Source organism: Argiope bruennichi, chromosome 5 (genome assembly GCF_947563725.1).
Source record: "Argiope bruennichi chromosome 5, qqArgBrue1.1, whole genome shotgun sequence".
In the NCBI taxonomy this organism is placed as follows: Eukaryota; Metazoa; Arthropoda; class Arachnida; order Araneae; family Araneidae; genus Argiope; species Argiope bruennichi.
In genome coordinates, this window is record NC_079155.1 from 76,227,636 (window position 1) to 76,253,128 (window position 25,493).

At 28.9% G+C, this 25,493-nt stretch overlaps 1 protein-coding gene across 8 annotated transcripts in view; it reads left to right on the top strand.

Moving 5' to 3' along the window:
- Positions 1–25,493, top strand: part of LOC129968852 (FERM domain-containing protein 4A-like) — a 199,842-nt gene that overhangs the window by 125,747 nt on the left and 48,602 nt on the right. Inside the window, exon 1 of one of the 8 annotated variants that reach the window (XM_056083150.1) lies at positions 23,899–23,934. The exons of the other annotated variants lie outside the window; for them this stretch is intronic. Coding sequence (XP_055939125.1) covers positions 23,914–23,934 — 21 coding nt within the window. The 5' untranslated portion in view covers positions 23,899–23,913. Of the gene's footprint in view, positions 1–23,898; positions 23,935–25,493 lie in introns of those variants that run through there. 8 annotated transcript variants of the gene reach the window in all.

Sequence of the window (25,493 nt, forward strand, 5' to 3'; positions counted from 1 at the left end):
AGGCAATAAGTAATGTATTTATTTAGAAATATTTTATAGTTACTTTTGTGCTTTACAGTGTGAAAAGAATTGAAAATTTCCTGTTACTAAACCTCAATATTTAAAGAATGGATAGAAGTACAGCCTATTTTTTAATTCAGAAACTTTATTATATATTTCTTAAGCTATCTATAATTTTAAGTAAGTTATTCAATAAATCTCTAAACTAGAAGATTTTTGCTTTCTATTCAGCCCGAAAAAAGCCTTTCTTTACAATTTTTTGAAAAAATTTCCACTGTCTAGTACATTTTTGTTTTATAAATGTTTTTTTTCTATCCTTTTTATGCAAGCATTCAAAAATATAACTATTTTTGAATGTTTTTCATTCCGAGCATAATCATTTTCATTCCGAGCACAATTCATTCCGAGCATAATCATATACCTTAAAGACATGTATCTCCTGCTCAGTTGCTCGAAAGTACATCACACATATTTTTTTAAAGCTTCTACTTCGAAATTTCCATGCTCTCAAACATCTACTTTGCGTCACCGTTTAGAATCGAGACATATGTCTTGGTTTCCATCATTTCCTTTTCAAAAAAAGTGAAATATCATTGATGTTGTTACATATGCTTCTTAATACTTCTATCTATCAAAAAGTTATTTCAAAATATCGCTTAGCTAGCAACACCATCTTTCTCAATTCCAAAGGAAGGGGGGGGGGACTAAATGTTTTTGCAATCAATAATAAATATTGATTTTTGGGTAAGGGTCGTATGTAACAGGAGCATCAAACCATATTTTCTTATTAGATTGTGAAAAATATTCTAAATTTTTCGTAGGCAATAAAAAATGTTTTTAATCGCTTTTCTAAAATTTGAAAAAAAATGAGCCAAGTGTTGTGGCTTTTTAAGCAAGCGATTGCAAGTTTTCCTTTTAAGGATATTGAAGATCATTATTATTGCATATTTTATTATAAATACAGTGTCCTACTGAGTAATTAAATTCACTTGATCATGTTACTGCTCGTATCTTCCCTTTCAATTTTTTGTAACAGATTCCAGTTTCATTCCTAAGATCCACTCTCTCTATATATGCCTTGTGTTCGTTGAATAATCTAATAAACGGATCGAGTATCTTCTCATTGATATGATGTAGAAGACAATTACTAAATTTTTTTATCCTTAACAGCTGTTTTACTCAGAAACATTATAGCTTTGTCTCAAATCATGCTTTAATCACTCAGTCTGGTTTTGAAGCCATGTAGGCTGTTAGAGACGAAATATTTAGTCTCACCCTTTCTGTTTTAGTTGAATGCCATCGAACTATTGATTCAGTTCCTTAACTTACTTTTTTTCTGCTCTTGGAAATGATTTATAACTTAATTTTTGTGTCTGTCTCTGTAATTTGGGTGTTGAAAAATCCTTCAAAATGTTCTATAGAGACAAATTTAGCAAAATGCGACTCAGAAAAAAAGTTTTTAAGATTAATTTATTTTATTAATTTAATTAATAATAAATAAATCGAATTTTTTTAAAGTTTTCTTGAACACCTCCAGAATATAAGGTTACACTAAAACCATTTTTAAACCGCTTTAAAATTTATTAAATTATCTTTATGTGACATTTTTTATTTTTACGCACTTTTTTTATTTGTTTTAAATGTTTCTCATAATTATTGAAATTTATAGCAAATGCTTTAAAAAATTTTTTCCTAATGCCAACAATTTTTATTGTTTCATCAAATCTTTCACTTACGTGCCTTTATCTTTGTTAACATTATGGTAAAATATATAATTTTTGTTGGCATGACTTCAAAGTAGAATTTCCACTTTTATCTTAATTAACATGATTTTATTTTTAGGCTGACATTCTTTCTGTAAATTGTATGAAGTCGAAATCGATATCCACAGAAATGCAATGATTGCTGCAATAAAAACAGATGATTGTAGCCTAAAGTGTTGTAATGCTACGATTTTTCGGGTCTCTCCTTTGATTGTTATCCATTTATTTCTTATTATTTTTATCACTTGACTTGTTGATATAGCCCAACCCCTGAGGGGGCACCTCGAAATGAGAATGAGATGCTTCCAGCATGGTGGTTGGATCTCGCCACCCTGGAGGGTACACAAATAAGTGGGAGATCTGGTTCCTCCCATCGATGATGGGACGTACTTCCTTCCGGAAGGGTTGTACCGTGACCGGTGATGGCCCTTACGACTCAACCACAGTTCCCGCCATTGTTGCTATTGCGGTGGTCCGGTCATCCAGTAATTTTTCCGTGTGCCTTCGTGGCGGGTCGGAGGTCAGATGTATGACTTGTTGATATAGCCCTTCTTACTGGTGTTTAAAAACTTCTCATATATAAAATATTTAATATAGAAACTACTTTTGAGTAAACTATTATAATGCACTAATATTTTTCTAAACAAATTTTTGAAATAAAAGGTAAATTTAAAGGAATAGTGATAGAGAAGTTCAAAATTAATGTTAATTTTAATGTGTTAACATTTTGTGATTTTATATTATTTAAAATGAAAAAATTATTTTTACAGAAATATTTAAAGTAATATTGTTTAATGCGGCGAAGTTTAAAATTTTCAAATGATTTTAAATCTTTTCTTCTTAATAATTTTTTCTGAAATTACCGTGAAAAAAGAGTGAAATTTTGATTAATTTCTAATGAATTAAATATTGATTTAATTTATGAAATTTGACAGTTTCACTTCTTTTCAATAATAAATGAGCAGGATTTGGGTAATTCGATACGTTTATTTAAACATATGGAGCTTACTTACATGTACACATACATTTTTACAGTGGATTTTTTATATTAAGATTATATTTTACAACCCCGAAATAATATTGCAAGTCCGATATATATAATATTATAACCCTTTTTTAGCATAATGTATTTCCAATTCTTATTTTTTATTATATTCAAGTTAAAGGACCTTGCAAATTACATTGCTTTTATTAATTTTTTGCTGCTTGTATTAAAATTATCAACGCTATCTGAAGGTTGCGATATTTTATTTTTTTCGCAATCAGCATTATTAAATTTTTCTTATAGATGGATGAATGATAATGAAATTTATCTCATGAAATTTATTTATTTTATGCAGAGGTGGAGATAACATCCTCAGTTATTTCACAATTACGTCATTCATATTTTGAGATAAATAAAAGTGTAGGATTCTTTTACCGCTGATTTTTTTTTTTTTTTTGTTCTTTATGTATAAACTCCTTGTGTGCCAGCAAGTATACCACAAGGCTTACAGATGTAAGTCAGTACGGAATTGACAGTAAAATAAATCTCAAATATAAGGTCGCAGGCACAAATGCAAAAAAAAGGAAGAAAAAAAGGGGAAAACAAGTAGATACACAAACAAAAGCAAAAATGAAACAAAATTGCTCACATAGTAACAGAAATATACAGTAAATGATATAAAACAATTGAATAAGCATGATCAAATAAAATATACAAGATACAAATACAAAAGTATATATGCAAATATATGTAGGCAAACACATTGAGGTAAAATTTAAATCATACGGGGAAAAATACTGTTAATATATGTTCTACCGCTGATTATACTATTTTTTGCATTTTTAAACTTTTTTCATTGTTTGGAGATGAATATTTTAAGAGATAAATTTTAATTCCCTTCTGAATTGTTGATTATGGAACTGGTGATTATCAAGAAATAATCGTCGAGTGACATGCATTTATAATTTATTCTGATTTGAATTTTCGTCATACTATCATATTATAACATGCTGGACATAAATCTTAGATATCTGATGATGGCTGGTTTAAATAATTGTGTATGGGGTTTTATTCAACGTCATATTTTTGTCTCAAAAATAATTTTGTCCTTATGTTTTTGTGTTAAATTCAACCCATGTATGCAAAGTATCTGTTCTTATAGCTAATTGCTAAACTGTTAGAAAAAAGACATATATCATTCCAAACGAAGAAATGTTTTAAATGAAGTAAAGAATTATTTTGTTTATTATTATTTGAGTCAATAATTGTACTGCCAAAAAAATTACGTAGTGCATATTTTCGTTATTTAAGATCAGTGAATGACCTCTTTGCTTATACGATGTCCGCTGACTATAAGAGTTTCCTTCAGATAGTCATTGAGTAGTTGTAATAACGTCCCGTTTCAAAGCAACACTTGTCTAGGAAAGAAGGGCGATCTAGGAAAGAAGCGCATGACTCACAAAAAAAATTTGGGCAGTTAAAATTACTAAAATAAATTACTCCCTCAATTATGTTTTAAATGGCACGATGATGTTGTGGGATTTTACCCCATTGGGAAGGTTCACGTATACAATAAATAGAACAGGTGTAAGGCTTTTAAAATAACGCGGATTTGTGTCCCTTACAATTTGATACTTAAAAGTACTTTGTGAAAAAATAATCATGAGCAAATTATGCATAAAAGAATTAACTGAAATTAAACATCCCATGTTTTCTTGTTGGACCATGTCATCAAAGTTGGTTAGTAACAAATATTTTCACAATACGTTTTCTAATGAATAAATATTCTCTATTTTATTTTTCAAGATATTGGCCGGAACTTAAACCTGTCGAACACATCATTTTCTACCAAAATGATCGTTCCATTAGCTAAATCTTAATTACCTCACAATAAACCATGTTATTTCGGATGATTAGTTTTTGATCCATAAAGCAAATACACATTGAGTGATGCTTTAGCTAACCGATGACTATTAGCGCCTCCCCCCTTCCACGACCCCCCCCCACCTCAACAACTATCATCAGCCAATCGTGAAATCGCAGAAACTCGGTGGAGCAGTTCCATAACAAGTGTCTATCGATTTCCCGGTTGCTTGTCGCCCGGGAGATTGCCTCTCGAAATCGATAGATCATTCTTATGCCAAACACCTGGAGGAGACATCTTCGACACAGATCAATCCTCTCTGCTGTCAGAAAAAAAGGGGAAATATTTGGGTTTCATAATATTTTGTTATTAATGCTAGAATATTCTAGTGGCTTATGGATAAGCTGGTCGATGGGCTAACATAAATAAATAAAATAAAATAAAAATATTTTTCATGTAAAACTATCTTTAACTTCCCAAAGGTTAAACCACTTACCATGAACTGAAAATTGTCAAAATGGATGAGCAATTCTTAAACAAATACAGAATACTTTTTTTAAGCAGCTCCTATACATGTCACCAATGTATAGGAGTTGATGGATTGATTTGTAAACTTTTTTCAGGTTAATTAAAGTCGTTGAAGTAGAAAACTTTTGAATTTATGCTCAGTATTCACATGTATTAAGTAAAGGAATGTTTAGTAATTTGAAAGGAAATGAATATATTTCATTCTTTAACCGCCATCATTTATTTTCGAATGCTTTTACAACAATAATCATATGAAACCGTGGCAGTTCGTCCTCATTAAACTTGATCCTATTCTCCTTACTAAAGATGTTACCCATCCCCCCCCCTCTCCTTCGCATAAAAATTTTAGATATTGAGCAAGGCCTTGAAAGACTGTGGAAGCAGGATTTTTATTTGTAGAATTTTTCACATATGCTTTTTCGTAATATAGTGAGTAAAACCCAGTATATATTTTTGGACACTTTTTTGTTGGCCGAATGATGTCCAAATTTGACACAGACCTACAGTTCTACTAACAAAATCCTATACGAAATGTTTGTCATCGCACTTACGTTGTGACGTACCCCTACAGCAGCTGAGTTCAAAGAACTTTCTCCTCCCCCCCCCGAGTAAGACTTCTTAGGGAAGAATAAGGGGGGGGACGCTACCGAGGAAGAAGGGTGTCGAGAATTATAATGATAATTTATTTAATATCCTTACTGTATATAACTTATTGTATATAGAGAATACTATTTTAATCAAGAAAGTACAAATAAACCATGTAGTATATAAATCCCGTTTATTCATTGACTAGGGTAGCTTTAAGTATCTATATCTCCAAGATGTTACGTGCTTGCAATGTACAGCCGATAGACAGTCTACTCATTGTCTGACTTCTCTCAGAGTTTGATATGGTCCTGCACATTAGATACGAACCTAGTGAACCAATTAATATCTCTCTAGTTCTTAATATTTCACAACTATCGCGTTCACTTGCATACGCTCAGACATTTATTATCTATGAATGGATTTCGATCAAAATTAATCAGAAATTACAAATTTGGTTTAAAGGTCACATACCAGATTTCCTCCTTCCAGCCTAAAGTATTGTTGAATTATCCTTACAAACTGATAAACACAATACCCTCAATTTTTTTAAACTCATAAAGGTCTGAGAAGTGGAAGTTAGTCAGCATCCTGAGTTCGAATTTATTGACATAATAATTTCTTTATATACTTCGCATACTAGAAATTGAAATTATATCGATTTTTCACACATTTCTGCAGATCTGCTACATTGACTAATTCAGTGCATTAAATACCATGCACTCTTACTAAGCCGATATGCTCGACCGGTCACACAGCTTAGATGTCCTTGATGAATAGATTATTCGTAACTTCCACGTGACTGCTGTTTGAGTAATGGATTTCAAGGCATATATGGATTAAATAATGGGTCCAGGCCCATATACAGGCGCGTAATATGATTTGGGATCACGAAGATTTGGACGCAGAAATGCACGAGATTAAGCAAGCCATTTAGATTGAACCAATTCATTACAATGTAGCACAATCCATTAAGTTTTCTGAATTAATTTAAGAGGACAGTTCATTTCTTTTGATTTAATTTCGTTGATTAGTAATTTAGTTGTATATATTTTTTTGTGTTAAGAAATAACCGTGTGCTCACGTAAAAAAATTTTTAATTTAAAGGAAAAACGCCGATTCTTTTTAACTGCAATGTGATTGTAGAAGAATTTTGATAAAATCTATTCAAATACCTGATATTTATAAAAGTTCAATATAAATTCTTTCTATTTCCTCCCGAGAAACTGGATTTATGCTGCCAAATTAGTTTTGCAAGCATAATTTAGTAATAAATGGAATAATTTAGTAGTTAGTTAATTTGTATGAAATGTCATTAAAAAAAGTGAAAATGTGAAAACAGTTGAGATTTAAGAGCATTATGGACGTGTAATCTAGGCGGATTATTAAAGGGCATTTGGTAATTTGTATTATTAAAAGGCATAACATAATTTGTGTAAAACTTGAGATTTTTAAAATAAAAGAAATCAATTCACGTGACACACGACAAATACGTTGCACTCATCTCGATTTAGATTCTGTAAAATATTTTGCTTTAGGAAAACAGAGATGAGACCACATCAGAATGCAAGTCTACATTCATTTAGGTATGATAATGTTTACTTTGTGAGGTTTATGATTTCTTTATAACGTCACATAAAGTTACATTATACGTTTAAATTTCCATTGAATTTGGTGGCCAAGGAAAAGCTTAAGAACATGATTATTGTTGAATTATGTTTTAAAGTTTCCTTGTAAATCTTAAAGTTTATGTGCTTTACATTATAAAGAGAAATCCGAATGTTCGCAATATAAACAAGTTGCATTTAATGCTAAGCAACATACTATATTAAACTAACAGAAATAAATTACAATTGATAGTAAGACGCAGATATTCAAAAAACAAATTGGTTAGTAAAGAAAAATGTGTTATTTATTTGTTTAAAACTTCAGTCTCCTGGCGTCCCCTCCCCCTTCTGACAACTCTTGGAAGCATTTTTTTAAAGTAATTCAAATACTTTAATAGATCTGAGATCTTTTTTTTTTTTCGATAAACTTTTTCTAAGAACATTCTCCAAATGGTGTATCTTGTTTTATAACATAGCTTTTATACAGACAATTTAAGATAGTTGTAAAGATGGTTTCTAAAAAATTTTTTAAATATTGGTTTAAAGATGCTTTTATTAATAATTTAAGGTTATATTTTTTGAACATCGTAAAAAAGTTTTTAATTCGAAGGAGATTACGAGCTAAAGTTTTTTTTTTTTTCATGTTTTTTGTAATGCTTCTACGAGCGAAACTTTTTTACATTACATTGGATATTGTACACAAATATTGTATTTAAAAATGTAATAAAGATGTAAATGTATGTAAAAAATGCAATTAAGTTGTAAATGTATATTTAATTCATGAGAGGACTGTTTGGAATGGACTTTGTTATTTGATATCGTCTGTCTTACTCAGAAAAAAAAATTACAGTTCTACTTATACGGTTATAAAGCAACTGTTTACAGAAAGGACTTTGATGACCATTAAGATGGTCTTTAGCGGAATCCCAGGCGTGTATTCTATTATCATTTAAATATTCCCAATTGGAAAATAACCATCTTCTTCTCTTCCGTCGCGCTCTTGAAAGGGCATTGGAGGACATCATTGCAGGTGGTAAATATCGAGGATGAGCAGAGAAAATCCCGCCCATCCCCGTTATGTGAAAGACCTTTTCATCTACTCTTCTAGCTAATGGACGATGTCCAAATGAGTCACGTTACCTTGTCTGGGGACGTGCGACGACCCACTAATTGCCCGCAGTCCGTTATGGCGAATAAATTGCATCTGTCTCGTAAAAGGTTCTCATTTCCCTCTCTCTCTCTTGTGCTGATGGGATTTTTTTTTTGTTATTATTATTCTTTCTATTTTTTGGTGTAAGTACTTATTGTGTTCTTACGTTCTATTAAAAGAGATCGAAGCAATTTGTGTTGGACAAATGCATCTCTTCCAAAACTTTTAATTCTCGGCAAATGCTACATTTCAGTTTATTGGCGACACGTTTCGGTTGGATATTATTAAACTGAAATGTGTTTTCCTTCTTCTAATAAAGAAGTTTTCTGTTCTTAATATTGTCAGACACTTAATTTGATGGACATTTATGTCAGTTTTTATTACTTTAGATTATGGCCTGCTTAACTAGATCCTACTTTAATGCCGATTCCAAATAAGATGGCGCATAGGGATAGTGTTAAGGCATGTTAATTACAAATTTGCGGTTTGCTAATTTATTAAATAACAAATATGCATTTTCTATGAAGATTTATTCATCTAAGACAAATGGGTTAAATCGATTTTTTTCCAAATTTGATAAAAATTGAGAATGTTTCATTTTTCTGATGCAATTGGACTCTTAAAAGATAATAAAATTAATTCTCATAATCAGCAGTAGATTTCCGATTACACAGAGTAGGCATCTACTTAAAGATGCAGACATATTGATTAAAAAGGTAAATTTTTTTTAGTTGCCAAATAAGCAAATTTGCGAAAAAAAATCTATTAATTAAAAATATTAGCATTTTATCAAATATGATTGATTAGGCTGCAATGAATTTCAATACGTTTAATTTGCTTTTACAATAGTTATAAACTTCTACTTCAATGATATTTTGTACAAACGTGGCTACCGCTAAGTCTTGGGTCATGATAAATAATAACAAACCCAAATTTTGAGTCAACTCCAACTATGGGTTGACTGTCTGTCGGTCTATGCTTTCAGAATAAGTAAACTCGATCATTCAAAAGCGTAAAGACTTAAATATATCATATTTGGTGTGAGAATTTGAGGCTACAAGTACAATTGTGTGTTAACTTTTTGTTTCAGTCGGTTGAGAAAAACGTGTCTGAAACACAAATTCGATTTCAAATACTATTAACAACATGCCGAGGATTAAGCGCCTCTGTCTAACTCCAATAAGGATAACACGATAGATTCAGTAAAAATGCTAAATGCACGTAAAAAATTAATATTTCGGAACTGTTATACGCCAGTACCTTGTAAGGCGTTCTCTGGCATGACAAATTTATTAGAGTCCTGAGAAAGTTTTACGGTGACCACTTCTGCTGGTATTATATCTGTGTATTATGTATTTATATTTAAGAATTTAATTTAATACATATATGAAAAAATAAAATTGCTTAAAATGTATTTTTATATAAAACATTACAATGATCCCGTTTGTATTTTAATAAATTTAGTATAAATGATATATATTCCATCACTATGAAGAATGTGGTATTTTTATTGTTTTTTGCTAGTATATATTCTTTATTAAAATGGAAGAAACAGAATTAAAGCCATTTTCACTATGGTTATTCCCGTTTCAAAACTTATTTTAGAGACAAATTCTTGTTTGAAAATAACAACAACATCAAAAATATTTTTGCAATACCGGAACTAATCAGAAATAATGTTGAAATTTGTTTCGGTCTGTTATTTCATGCTTTCTGATATTCATATGTTTTCTTTCTTGCTTCCCGCGATTATGACGATAAGAAACATGTATCGTTTGCGACACCGTTACGTTGCCAAAGCACCTCATACAAATTCATGACCCAGTAGTGTTTTCGGACGGTGTTCGATTGTTGGCCGCTGCTGCCTGCTGCTTGTTCGAAAACCTTGAAACAAAACAGTACTGACTCACCGGAGCGAAAATAAAAATTGCGTTAGGATGAAAGTGAAGATAGAAGAATGGTCTGCTGATGACGTCATCCTCTTTGGTCCGTTATGACGAATTTCTGACTTTGACGGTGCCAGTAACTACCGGATTATTTCAGGTGGAAGAAATATCGACATTTGTTAATATAAAAATAATGACAATTTAGGAATAAATTTATATTAAAAATTTATTTTAAATGCTTCTGAATTATTGGTCCATAACAGGAAATGACATGAAAGACTGTTTTTATGCCATGCGCTGCCTCATTTTAATTTTACTTTATTAAGGTAATGCCGACTTCCAAGAAAAGATCAAAGTTGCAGAAAACGCCAAATCTGTGTAATGCCAAATAAAATGTGCAAAGACTAATAATATTAACAAAACTTTCAGACAGCAGCATAATGTTTAAAATTTTAATAGCATGCAAAATAATAAGCATAAATATTTATTTAGTGTAAAAATATTATTCACACATGAATTGACTATGTAATTATTAATATCACTATTACATCGGGTTGATTTATCAAGCCTTAATATCGTTGTTCAAGTCATAAATAATAGATTACAGTGTAATAGTTAATATTATCATAATATATTAATAGTTAATATATGTCAAGCTAACATAGGGTTTGTAAGACACATGTTTATCATGGAAAAGTTTTCTGATTTTAAATCCCCCCCCCCAGGAAAATGCAATGAAATTAAGTTGCTAATAATAGAAATAATAAATTTTAAAATTTCACTGCAATTAAATGATGCATTGACTTTGTAAAGTTACTGTATAAGCTACTTCGCTTGGCTGATAGAACTTCAATCACCATTAATCAATATTTCAAGTATCCTTAATGTTTAATAATTAGGAAATATATTCTATTAAATGTCCATAAAGCATTTCACTGTAGAATAAGCATCATTTTTGCGGGTTTTGTTTGTTTTTTTAGATTATTTGGTACTGAGAAGTAGAGAGTTTTGCTCGTTTCAAATTATAACACGAGCAGCATTATTGGAAAAATTTAATGCTTTCAGATGAATATTTTAACTTTATCAGAAATATAACATTAGTAAATTTTCCTTTAAAATTAATAAAACAGCCCATCATTTTGATTTTGCCATATGAATCAAAGTATCTCTGAATTTTGTGCTCATTAACCTGTATTGTGTACTGGTCGATACAAATTTTAAAATAAATCAGTTCTTCAAATTTTAACTCATTTAATCGATGGGAAATTTTGAGATCAAAATCATTTAATTATTTACTTAATATCATTTAATTATTTACTTTCATTTCTTTATATTTTTTAAAAGAAAAGATTAGTATTTCTCTCATAGTTTTGCTGAAATTCTGCATATCTTAGTCTCAATGATATCAAGCATAGATAGTAAAAATGTCAAGCGTAAAAAGTTACAGGAAAAAAAAAACATTTGTTGTCTCACATATTTTAACCACATTTACTGCAGTAAGAGAATAAAATATGATTAAAAATTGCATGTTATATTTATTAGAATAATTTTTAAAAAAAGCGTGTTTGTTATATTTGTTTCGCGATTCAGCAAGCTCCTGACATGCAAATAAATAATGGAAGATTTCCCAGATCGCGAAGTGAAACCTTGGTTTCCAAATTATGTGCCAAGAAATGTTGAAGAAACACTTGTTCCATCAGTTAAGAACAGCCTTCGCACAATATTTTTGTCAACTTCTGTTGCCAAACGATCTTGTTTCTCCTGCTAACACTTCATTTAATGAAAGCAAAAAAAGAAAACTATTTTCGTTGAATAATTTCCGTGTTTTTTTTCCCACATTGTGATTTTTTCGTTATTCGAAACTCATGTTTCCTTTTAATTAATGCTTTAATTTATTATTTTAATATTTTTTCATAATTAATGTTTTAATTTTAATATTTTTAAATGCTTATTAGGTGTTTTTTTGTAAATACTGCAAAGTTTTTTAAAAATACGAAAATTGTTTTCGTAATATGATTCAGCATTCCTTTCTTGTGCTAATAGAATGATCAAAATTTGAAAAAGAAACACTCTTATAAATTTGAATTTACTTTGACATTCCTCAATGAAAGTTAAATAATATTTTTTATAAAATATCAAAATTTTTAATAGTCGTTAGATTTTATTCCTTGCAGTTTTATTTTATTTATTTATTTAGCACTTTGTATTATTTGATGCTATATTTAAAACTTTAGTTTTTATTTTTTGAAAAAAATGTTTTTGAAACTTATTGATCGTATACCATGTTGGCCTCATATTATTTTTCTACCTCTGAATCAAAATTTGCTTTTAAATTCATGATTCATTTTATCATTTGGATATAACCCGTTATTTGATTTACCAATTTCCATTTTGGTTTTGATATTTTATATATAGAAACTAAATTAATATAATTTAAAATCTTTTATTAAATTCGCATTGTTTTATTACTCTAAAATTCCATTTCCAAAATAATACACCAATTATATTTGCATACAAAAAATAAATGAAAATATCCTCTCTTATTATCTTTATTTATTCATAACATGGGTAAAACAGCGTAAAAATAGGCCTAATAATAAAGGCAAGATTGTTCTAAAATCGATCCATTTTTTCGATGAGCAAACGCCCATCCTTTGTTCCATTGTGGAGCTCAATCATGCAGATTGGCCCCCAACCTACTTTTTGGCTTATTTAATAACTTGGCTGGCGTAATTGGGGAGGGCATGAGGTGAACAAGAAATTGAATGTAGTTGAAGCGAGTGTATTAGCTTTTGTGACGTTACAGTCTTCCGTATGATATAGCCCCTTGTCTCCGATTGGTAGAGAATGACATCATCGGTCCATTAACTCCTGGCGTATGATGTTTTATTTTAATCTAGAACCTCTTAGCCAATTTGGCGAGATTTTATCAGCTGTCGCCGTAAATGACATCTGGACCCTTTTTAAAGTAAGCGATAAATGACAGGCTGTCTGTGTTTCATCTATTAATAGGTATCATATTTTATTCAATCGATATTTATGATTTTATTTTAATGATTAAAAAAGAAATACCTCTGCATTGTGGCCTTTGTACTTTATTTAAGGGTGTTTTTATTAACTGTATGACTAGGAAAATGAAGACCTTGAATAATTTTAAACCGAGCAGCTATTTTAGCAGGAAGTTTTATTTAATAGTTGAATGGCCGTATCTATGTTATTGGCAATGCTGGGATGGCCGGTTCGTTTTTGATATCACTCTCAAGAATTTTGGAATACAGGTTTATGATCTGATTTTACAGATATTCTATAGCCGTTATCAGTAATTCTTATTACTTTTTAAAACATATTGACAGTATGGCAAAATATATGAAATATAATTCAATAAAAAAAATTTAATTTTAACATGTATATAACTACTAATTTTAAATATGTGCAGATTTTTTAAATCCTTATAAATCTTATGTTATTTTTGAAGCATTTATATTTCTCTGAAGCAAAAATAACTTTAATTTGTAGATTTCAAATCCATTAAGACCAGTAAAAATCTCGTCACGCATTTTTAACCATTTATAAATGGGTTAATAACTAGCAAAAGACATTTTAAGTTCCTGCAAAGCAAATTTTTCTTTGGATGTTAATTTAGCTCTGCCGTTTTTCTTTGACAGTGCTTCGTTAAATAGTTTAGAAAATTGCGTCTTAGCGTGAGATTACTAAATGTTCCGCTGCAAATGAATTATTAATAGAAAAAGATAGAAATAAACAAGTCTTTAAAACTTAAGATCACGAAAATGTTGGAACCAGCAATTTTAACCGAATGTTTTTAATGGCCAAGTAAATGCGAGAATGCTGTTAACAAAAATTAGTTGAAACCATAAAACATTTACATAATGCAAAGTAAGAAATATTATTCGATTTCATTCATTAAAAAAAAATTCTTGAATGAGTTACATTGTTTCAGTATGTATTCCTTTCTCTACTGTATAACTGTTCAATTTTCTCTACTGTCTAATTTGATAGCAAACACTGTGTAGTAAATTTGATTCAGTTACGAGCTCTTAGAATACCTGTATCGAATTATTGCAAAGTTAATTTTATTTTATAAATTATCAATGCTAATTTTTATGTATCCGCATATTAATTTTATAATTTTAAAATTTTTGATAATTTTATTCACATTTCTAACACAAAATTTTATGTGTTCTTGTAAAAAAATTGTATACTTTATAATTTCGTTATGTTTCCATACGTTTTCTAGAATCAATATTTTTCATTTACTGTCTGTAGTGTATTAAAAAATTGAGTAACTCAGCTATATCTCGTGAATTAAAGCACGACATGGATCATAAAAATGAAACGGGAGATACAGGCATCGGGTTCTGTTTTCTTAATGTACTATTAATTACACAGAAATAGATAGACAGATGTGCACTTTTACAACTAATTGCTCATTGGGGGGAAGATTTGGGTGATTCCTGGAGGTAAGTGAAATATGGATGTGGGCCAGTTTCCCCTGAATTTTTTTTTTAAAGTATTAAACTTAACCTCAAACGTTGAAGTTTATTTTGATTGCCATTTACTCCAGATATTATCTAGATCACTATGGCCCACAAAAGACCCACTTTACTATTATTCACCTCACTGATTTGTAGAGTCGGCTATATATGCTATATTAAGTAAAAATAGAACCACTATCAATATAAATAAAATTAAGTTTGAAAAGAAAAATATATGTATTTAATGCTTGTTTGAAAATGGCGACTTTGAAAATAGTTGCATTTTAGCACTAAAATTAATACATTTAAAAAAAACCCTGAGATAATTACTAATTGAAGGAATTCAGAGAAAAATATCATTATGATTTATTAATACATACATGATAATATGGTATTTATATATATATGTTATCCATTCAACGATTTTATTTTTAAAAACAGAGTAGGAAATATAAACTGAAGAAGCATGACACTCCATAATGTCAAAATCGGAAGAGCGTTGATTCACAATCACGCGCCCAGGAAAAAATTTGCAATTGCTGTTTGTCGGAAGAATAACCGGCAAGAGAGAGAAATAAATAACCGAGACGGAAAAATCAAAAGCACGTTAAGAATAATTTGGATTTAACAGTGGAACAGAATGGCAATTTCAATCTTTCGGTGCATATAAAGAGAAACTTAATTAGAAAATTTGAACGTTAAGCAGCTGCTTTATGTGGAAGATTTCGTCACATTTTTAGAAACCTCATACATACGTAGGGAAAAATACGAACCGCAAAAAATTGATTCTTCCTTGGCTGTTTTTTCCATGTCGAAGTTTTGTTTATTACTTTTACAGCAGAAACTGTTTTGAAGTCCTTCAGAGCTTTATATTTTATACTTATTATTATGTATATATATTTTATTCGTGCCATACGAGTTCTTAAAAATGTGAAAGTAAATAATAACCAACTAATGACTCTTGCAAAATAAGTACTTCTCTTCCTCAAGGTTTTTACAAGACCTTGGAAACTAGCTACAGAATATTTAAACTCATATTTTTTTAACTGTCTGGGCCTTCTATAAAAGAAACTCTTTAATTAACATGCCCATGGCATCAGGGCTATTTTAATGATGTGTAGTTTGTTTCAATTCTGCAATTACTTTCAAAATTTCTTGGTTGATTTTGACTTGATATACTGCTCTACCGGTAAAGATTTTTTTTTTTTTAACTTTTAATCTTGAATAAATAATTTTTGTGCAGAAGAGTTTTTTTTATTTTTTATTGAACATATCATCTACTCCCCATTAAAATCTGTAATTTTCGAATATTTTGATAAATATTTTTTAGTAAATTTATTGGAGACTTTTGGTAAAATCAAAAGAAGGTTGTCAGAATACGTTAATTCTTTGTTTCATTAGGCTATTTTGTATCTGTTCACTGATAATTTAGAACTTCATTTTTTTTAACAGAAAAGTTACACTTGGTATGAACTACACCAAAATTATCAGAATAAGTATTTAAATATTTTTTTAAAAGTATAACACGTTATTAAAACTGACCAAATACTATGAAATAATTTCATAGTATTTAGTCATCATGACATAGTATTTAGTCATTTCATGACATCATACATACTGACAATTTGTGAACTTTAAAAATTTTGAAAATCTAGATTCCTAATTTCATATAGTTGGTTCTAAAAATTTGTGATTGTGAATTTTAACTCCCTAATCGCAAATTTCAGGATAGTTTTATGGGCTTATAAATTTATATGAGTCTAAGAGAAATTGTTTTATGCTTTTTAGTCAGTTTCAAAAATATAGTCTTTAAAAATATTTATATAATTATCTTCTGTTTTTTATTCTTGTGTATAGGAAATTTTGCAATCGATTTTTAACTAACTTCGCGATGAGCAAAGAAGACGTGGTTTCATCTGTCGGTAATAAAAGATTTAATTGATTGCACCGAATAGACGAAAAAAGAAAGCAAATTAACATTGAATTGTCGTCATACTCTGATCTGTTTTTAAAGTCTCTAGAGCATACGGAAGTTAGTTTACTATAGATTGTAAAATTTGTACCGTACTGACAGACTAGAAAGCGAGTTAATAAAAATGCACCACAGTGATGTGGCCATATGAGTGCTTCATAATCTAAGTTGGAAGAATTGCGAGTTCGTGATCAAATCCCCCAAATTGTTGCTGTCTGAAGTAGTTTGTTTGTTATGAACAGCCATCTGAACATACTTTACAGTAATGATCCGATGTAAAAAATATCACCAAATTCAAATTATTTCTGGCTGATGTATAGATTTTTTTTTGTATTTTTTTACTAACAGACATTTTGCTTATTATTTACTTATTATTTAATTCAAAAGTCGAATTAAAATAATCTTGCTCCTTATTGGAATTCAAGCTGAAAAGGAATGGTAATTAGTAATTCTCTGCTTATTTTGGCATATTTATTGCAAAAAAATGACGAAGTGATTATAATAGATATTCCATAGAACGAAATAATAATTTTAGGTAGACATGCATGATTACAATTATAAAATATATCAAATTTCATTCCTTAAAAGTATTTTGATGCTATAAAAATCGAAAAAGTTTTAAAATATCATCAACAAAGAGAATTCTGAAAATTAAAAAAATTCCATTGCATTGGAATCGCGGGAAATTTAAGTATTCTTAAACTAACAGAACAGGCAAATTTTTGTGTGACCTCTAAATTTGTCATGAAGCAAAGTGGCACCCTTATACGTGCATGGTTTACCTCAGGCGTTATGTTTATCATCCGATCATATTTCAGAATTTTGAAATCCGTTGTAAAATAGCCCAAATGTAGCTTCAGAACGACAGACTATTACTTTAAACGGTGTGAAAGATTCACAACTTTTATTACTAACCTCCAAGTTTAATATCTCACAAAGGATTCCACTTTCATTGTTGAACATTCTTTATAGAATAGGATGTATAGTAAGTTCTCGCGGGTTCGTTAATTATTGCACTTGGAATTTGCTGGTTTAGAACGTTGCGTGAACCTACATTATAAATGATAGTGCAAGGTCTTCATATTTCTCGAGTTAGAATAATTAATTGATGTCAAAATGTGCGTGTATAACTTCTCGTTAGATTATTCTTCATCGTTTTGAACTAAGATATGTTTCAAGTTGGTAAAATAATTAAAGGATTAAGAAGATGTAACATATCGTGAATTGTGTAACCGAGATAATAAAATAATTATTAAAAAATAAGTAAATAATTATTAAAAAATTAAATTAAGTAAAATAATTATTAACATGTGTTTATCTATTTGCACAACGATTACTTAAAGAGTTCCTAAAATTTGATTTATAAATGTAGATTTTCGGAGTTTAGTTTGATTTGATTTTCAAATGAAATTTGAAATAAAAATTAAATTAAATTATGTCAAAATTTTATATTGAATAGTTTTACATAGTTTTAATGTTGACAGTGGCACATGAATCATCAAACTGTTGCTAAGATTTTAGCGCCACTTAATCTTGCAGACTTCAGATTTTTTTTAGATAATTATTTTAAATACATAGTAAATTTTTAATGAAATTGAGAGATGGATTTAGGATCTTCAGATTACTGTGTTGGTAATGCTTCTGTGCCAAGGTTGCCAATTGATAGTGCTCTGGCATGGGAAAAGTTTTATTATAACATTTTTTTTTCTTTTCTGTTTTTCATTTTTTATAAGGCGTCGCAAATTATATATTTATAGCATCATTTTTTTTCTTGAATTCTTTATTTTATATACCTGTCTTAGTCTGTTGTATGGTAAATGGCCATGTATTTAGTGTTAGATGCACCAGGAACGTACATCGCGTTTTAACCTGTAACACCTACAATTAAGTGGGTAGTTTACCATGCAAAAATGAGCCAACTCTAATCTGCTAGTCGAGTTATGAATTTTCACTTTTATTTATAATGATTATAAGTAGTTTGTTTGCTATAGAAATGCAAATTTTTCAATGTATTTTTTTTTCTAATTTTCTCATAATTACTGTGAAGCATTAAGACTATTTTTAGTGAAAACTTCATGACTTTTAATTTAATAGATCATTTTTATTAAATAAAATATATATTACCACACATAAAAAGAATTTTAAGTATTGTCATTCTTAATAAATGGAAATGTTGTTGATAATTAAATTGTTTTATTTATATATTCCTAACTTAACATTCACAAAACTAAATTTAATTTTGTATCATTCTTTAAAAAGTTATTGAAAACATAAGAAAAAAAATTACCTTATGATGGTTTATAGAAATCGTTTGCATCATTTATATGTTTCGAGAATCTTTGAAATTTAAAAATAGTAATTTATTCTCATTTTAATTTAAAATGATTTTAAAGATGATAATATAGTTTTATACATTATAATATTTCATTTATAAACTTTATATTATATAAATTTTTAACAATTTGTTTATTTACGTTTCACGTTGGCATTCCACCGATTGCTATATTTTTATTTTTTTCACTTGTGACGTTTATAACATAATGCCGTCATTAATTGAATGATATGTGATAATATTAACTTTTGTTTTATTATAAGTATTGTTTTATAAGTACTACAAATTTTGCTCTCATATACTGAAGCATATAGAAAATTTTAGTAAATATTTCGTAACAATCAATTGAAGAATTAGTTTTTATTAATAAAAGAAAATAAATTAATTTCATTTTGAGAAACATCTAATATATAATCTAGTGAAATGACACATTCTGAGGCATCAACATTATTTATTCTTATATTATACGATAAGAACCGTGTTTCTAAAATGTGGTTTTTGGAAAAGTTTCTCTGTAATATAACTGGTTTCAATTAAAGATAATTACTTTAGAGAACAGTATAAGAACATATTGTAAAAAATAAATAGTAAAAAATATTGTAACTGTAACTTTGGTAGCTGAAATTTTATTTCTTTAACTGGATGACATATTTGTAAATCACTAAAGTCAAAGTTTTTGCTTTCTTTTGACGTTGTTTAGATAATGAATTCTCTTTCCTCACGGAACTCAATTTTTTTCTGCTAATGTGGCTTAGGTTTTATCTTTTATTATTTCACAATTACTTCTTGCTCAAAGAATGCAGGATATTTTAAATTAGGCGCGGATGCGCTTCAGGGACTAAGGCGGGAACTGGCTTTTGCTGACAAGCGACAAATGATAAAAATTAGCTGATTCTTATCTTCTTTTGTGACGGACGTTTTCTGCGTAGTGCTTGCCATAATAATCTGCATGATAGTGGTTTCTTTTTGCTAATCGATATATAGTTTCCAGACTCTAAACTTTTAATTCTTTGTAATTACCGGAAATTTGAAGATAAACATGCCTTTCAAATACAATTTTTTTATGTTATTAAGAGTATTTGTTTAAATTAGTTATGATTCTTTAAAAGAAGAAATTCTGTTTCGAATTTTTTTTTCTTTGTGCTTTTATTTTCTTGTGTTGGGTAAAATCCGTATCATCAACAAATATATGGATGGCATTTTAAGTTGAAGTAAACTTACAGTTCTTAAACAGTATATTTTATTCTTCATGTTTTTATGGGAATTTCAATTTTTATCCATTATTAGCCACTTTTGAAGATGTTCTCCGAGGTTATTGCTTATATTTATATCGAGAAATCTCTTAGACAGAACTTCAGGTTTATGAATTCATCAGCAAATCATTTTTAATATTAACAAAATAAATTCTGTTTTAGCTTTCAACAATGGAATGACATCATGTGACTAAAAGTCTGATGAAACAAAGAAATAGTTTGAAATTCAGGGCGGCAATATAGTCTAATATTAAAAATTAAACAAAAAAAAAACTTTTGCAAATTCGTTAAAATTTAGAAAGAAAAAAAATGCACAAACTATTAAATTGTTGTTATTAAAAAGATATTTTTTTTTACATTTCGAATGGGTATAAATGTCATTTTTATGCAATAATATTTTCGAAAATTATCACGGAAAAAAATCCAACTTGATTCTAAATGAATTAAAAGGATAATTAAAACTCTAAAACGTCTATCTGAGATACAAATGCTCACAATCCAAGATATATGCGCATCAAATTGGGAGCTGACGGTCAAACGGCCTGCCTGTTAAGCTTCAACCCGCACTCAATCCTTCTCTATTATTACTAAAGATTAAGATTTCTTTATAAGAATTTTGGCTAACAGGTATTAATGTCTGAAAAGGAATACAGAAATAGGGGAAAGGAAACCATGGAAATATTTTAAGTTTATAAACTTTAGATGAGACTTAACCTTTTGTGTATGGCACATTTTCGAGTTATTATGGAAAAATAAAAACTCGGAAGTTAAAGTGAAACTGGAGATGATTAGAAAATAACTATTTTTATAACTCAGATAGATTGAAATTATTACATTTATACGGCCCAGTTAATCCGGAACGTATGTTGGTTTTAATGTCAACCTACCCCTTTATAGCGATAACATTTACTCACTATAACGAACACTTATTCTCTTCCTCCCATTGTTCTACTCGAGTAATCTCAGTGAAGAGAATTTCCGTTCCCTCTGAAGGACCTATTTTGACAGATAGCTCTCAGGATTGTGTTCGGTCGAGTGTTGTTTCCGTCGTACCAAATTTCTTTCAAGATGTTTTAAAACAAGCGATGAATTATAGATTCGGAGGCAATTGAACTTTTCTAGAATAACATCGAAGTTTGGAGCGCTGCCCAATTAATTTATCGAAGTTGGTAGTGTTTCTATTGCCATTCATTGCAACAAAACTTTATTGATTTAATAATGCCTTTTCCTGCCATTTATTCACTTATATGTTCTTTCTATCCACTTTTGTCGATAAGCTTGTTCACCCTAAATAATGGCTTTCCTGTCTATTTGTTAATATATAATAAGCATTCATTCAAGATTTCACATTGTTACTTGATAAAATTGAAAAATTATCTGATGAAATAAATGTAGTACTGCAAAAATACTGCTTGTGCTAACTGAAAAAGTGCATATATACTTCGGAATAAAAGCGGAAACGAAAATTATATTTATAAGATAATAGCTAAGTAAAGAAATCTTATTTATTTAAATTTTTACACTGGCAAAAGCACGCAATTAAATGATTGGATGGAACAATTATGTTAGTATTAGATTTGATTATTAGAATAAAAATATTACAAATTGTGTATCAAATGAAATTTTAAATTAGAGAAAAAATTATCCGAAAATAAAATTGGCATCATTAAAAAAAGTATTTTTTTAATTATAAAAAAACATAAATAACATTTTTGTATTAAAGCACAAGCACGCAATTAAATGATAGGATGAAACAATTAAATGAATTTACATTTCATCATCAGAATAAAAATATTCTTATTAATTGTGTATCAAATGAAATTTTAAAAATTGAAATTAATTAGGGAGAAAATTATCCGAAAATAAAATTGGTATCATTGAAAAAAGTAATTTTTAATTATAAAAAAAAACAAATAAAATTTTGGTATGAAAATAATTTGGGAAGATATGTCTAAAAAACATCAAAAACATTTGAAATTGTATTTTAATTAACTTTTAGGCTTTAAAAGGTTGGCAATGATTTTCCTTTTGGCTTGAAAAGCCTGTATGTCAAATTTTTATCAAGATCTAGCAAAAACTCTAGATATGTATAAAACAATATGCAAACAAACATTCATTTTTAATTTGATAGATTGATTTTTGCCATTTCGCGTGTGGCTCTCTAATTTAATATTTTAGATGCTTAATTCGTTATATTTTACTTTTTATCTTAAAAACAATGATGTGCACTCACACGAATCATTTCTCAAAAGATATAACAATCTAATAGCATTTTTGTACTGATTTTTTTTTTTTGTTATTCTATTATGTAAATTTTATTTTGCTTTGTTATATGTCTTCTCTATTAAATCCCCATTTCCCAAATATTCTTTTGAGTGATTTACATTCTATTAAATAAATTTCTTCATGAAGTTCTTTTGTCCGAAACGTATCAAGCCTTTTCTTCAATTATTATTAAGATTACTGTAATCTCAATACTTTAACTCTTAAGATAACTTTAGTATTTTTAAGATAACCCTAAAATGCTTTTATGAAACTGAGACATTATGATTAAGAGATATAAAGCAAATCTAATTTTATAGTTTTGGAACTTTATAAATGTTTCAAATATTAAAATACTAAAATTCAAAGAACAGAATGAAATAGAATAAAAATTATATTTATTAGTCTTAAAAATATTTAAAATATTCTCATTAACCTTATAATGAATCTTGGTCGTTTTTATAAAAACTTTTATACAGTCATACATTAACAAACATCACAATATATGAAAAACTTTTATAGATTTCTAAATCTGAAAACTTTAATGAATAATCATTTTTTCAGTAAACAACAAGCATTAAAAGTAAGCAAGCATCCAGTAAGCATTTTATTCTTATTTGTCGTTTTATCTTAAGAATAGAAATTAAACAGGTTTATAGTTTCTACCTTTTTTTTTAAATGAAATTATCTTGAAATCATTCTTTTTTCCTTAATGGCATCATGTAGTTCGTCGAAAATTCATCCCTGATCTTTCTTCCTTCAATTAAAGGAAATAGTTACTTCCAGAGAATTTTTGAACTAAACTCCTCTAACTCAATTTATCGTCTGACGGTAGAAAAATCGTTTGCTCTGTTCTTTTACAGTCCAATTTATCTTCCGCTGATTCCGTCGTTCTCTTTTTCTTTTGCGCCTTACAGCAGATTCGTCGGTTGTTTTGTCTTGTGCAGACGATAATGAAACCCAGCTGTCAAATCCATTTTTTTTCCTCTCACCCTCTCTCCTGCACCAAGAAGAGAAACTGAAATTGTGTTCCGCTGAAATGATCGGACGACAGTTTGCGGACCGTAACGTTTGCATTATCAGAATTTTAGGGGGACGGGAAGGGGGATCTAGGGGATGGAAGCGGAAGTGAATAGGAAATACCGACTATTTATCAGATCCTAAGGGGTGGGGAAGAGTGCTCATTTCGAACATTTTCGAATTTTCACGCGACACTTTTACTTCTGGAACGAAATGAAATGGACTAAGAGGACAGTAAGTGCCTTTTTTTAGTTAGATCTTTTCATTTTGAATTCACCGATTTTTAACTACCTCGAAAAAAAAAATCTTTACTTTAAAATATAGATTTTTTTTCTTTTTCAAATTTTCAATATCACGGTTTTTTTGTTTTTTTTTCTGTGATGCATGTTTTTCTCCGTTTTTCATTTTTCTCCACTGTCAAGCTTTAAATTTATTAAAAATTGCAATCTGAACAGCTTCGAACTGATTATTCAACTTTCCCCTTTGCTGTAAAATATATTTTTAATTTTTTTAAAATTTTTTTATTAATCTTCCAGTTTAAAGGCTATATATGAAAAATATTTTTTTTCTGTATATATAAGTATTTTTTTTCTAAAAAAGAAATTAAAAGTCTTACATAATTTCTAAATGTTAAATATTTTTAACAAAGTTAAAATATTTTCAGATCTTCAAATTTTTTTTCTTAATAAAGTTTTAACCAAGCTTAACCGTCAGCTTCAGTTTTTAATGGAACATTAATTACTGTTAAGTTTTTCGATCCTGTCGCTGTATAACACTAATTGCAGAAAAGGTAAAAACATGAAAAAGAATTTTACAGCAATGTCAAATTAATTCAGCTTATAGATGTGATCCGATTTAATAAATCTAAAAGAGACATGAAAATCCATTCAATAAGGCCTCTGTAGAATTTTTGAAATATAATTCTCGCAGTGTTCTTAATCAGTTATTTATTATTCTCGCAGAGTTATTAATATAATTCTCGCAGTATCATTAAATACGTTAGTTTAGGGAGTTTTTTACTAGTACGAAAATTCTGCATAGAAATTATAAGAGGGCTATTAACGCAGGCATCGTAATTTTAAACTGTAGTCAGATGATGACGACGACATTACCACTAATATTTAATTTTTCTGACTTTTGAGTTGCCTCGTTGCATGGACTCTGTATGAAGATGAATGCTTGTTTGACATACGTATGTATTTTTCAAGATAAGTGGAAGGTCAATCAACTTTTCAAAATCCAGGAACTAATTAAAAACTAATTAAAATATGTTAATTAACAATCATGCAAATATTCCATGTTTGTCTATTATATCTTTCGAAAATATATCTGACAAATTATTTTTATATTGTTCTAAAATACTAATAAAAGTAATATTTTTTAATGATACCAATTTCTTTTCCATTAATTTGTTAAATTTTAATGAATATTTATATTTAATTTGATATATACTCAGAAACATGTTTTGTTATGATGAAATTCAAATTTATTTCATTGTTCCATCAAATTATTCAGTCGCATGCTTTCACCACTATTACATTTGAGATTAAACATTGATTTATCTAGATATTATTTCTATAGTAGGATTTTCATCTCTGATTTTATCTTGTTGCATGAACACATTTTAATTTGTACCCTCAGAAATTTGGGGTGGACATACCATTAAATTCATATTTTTAAGTCTTATCGAACAATGAGGTGAAATTTTATTCCATGTTAATAGTTAAAATATATTGTGCTAGGGGAGCCAAAACAATTTCGAATAAATACATAACTAAAATTATCGTGTGTTA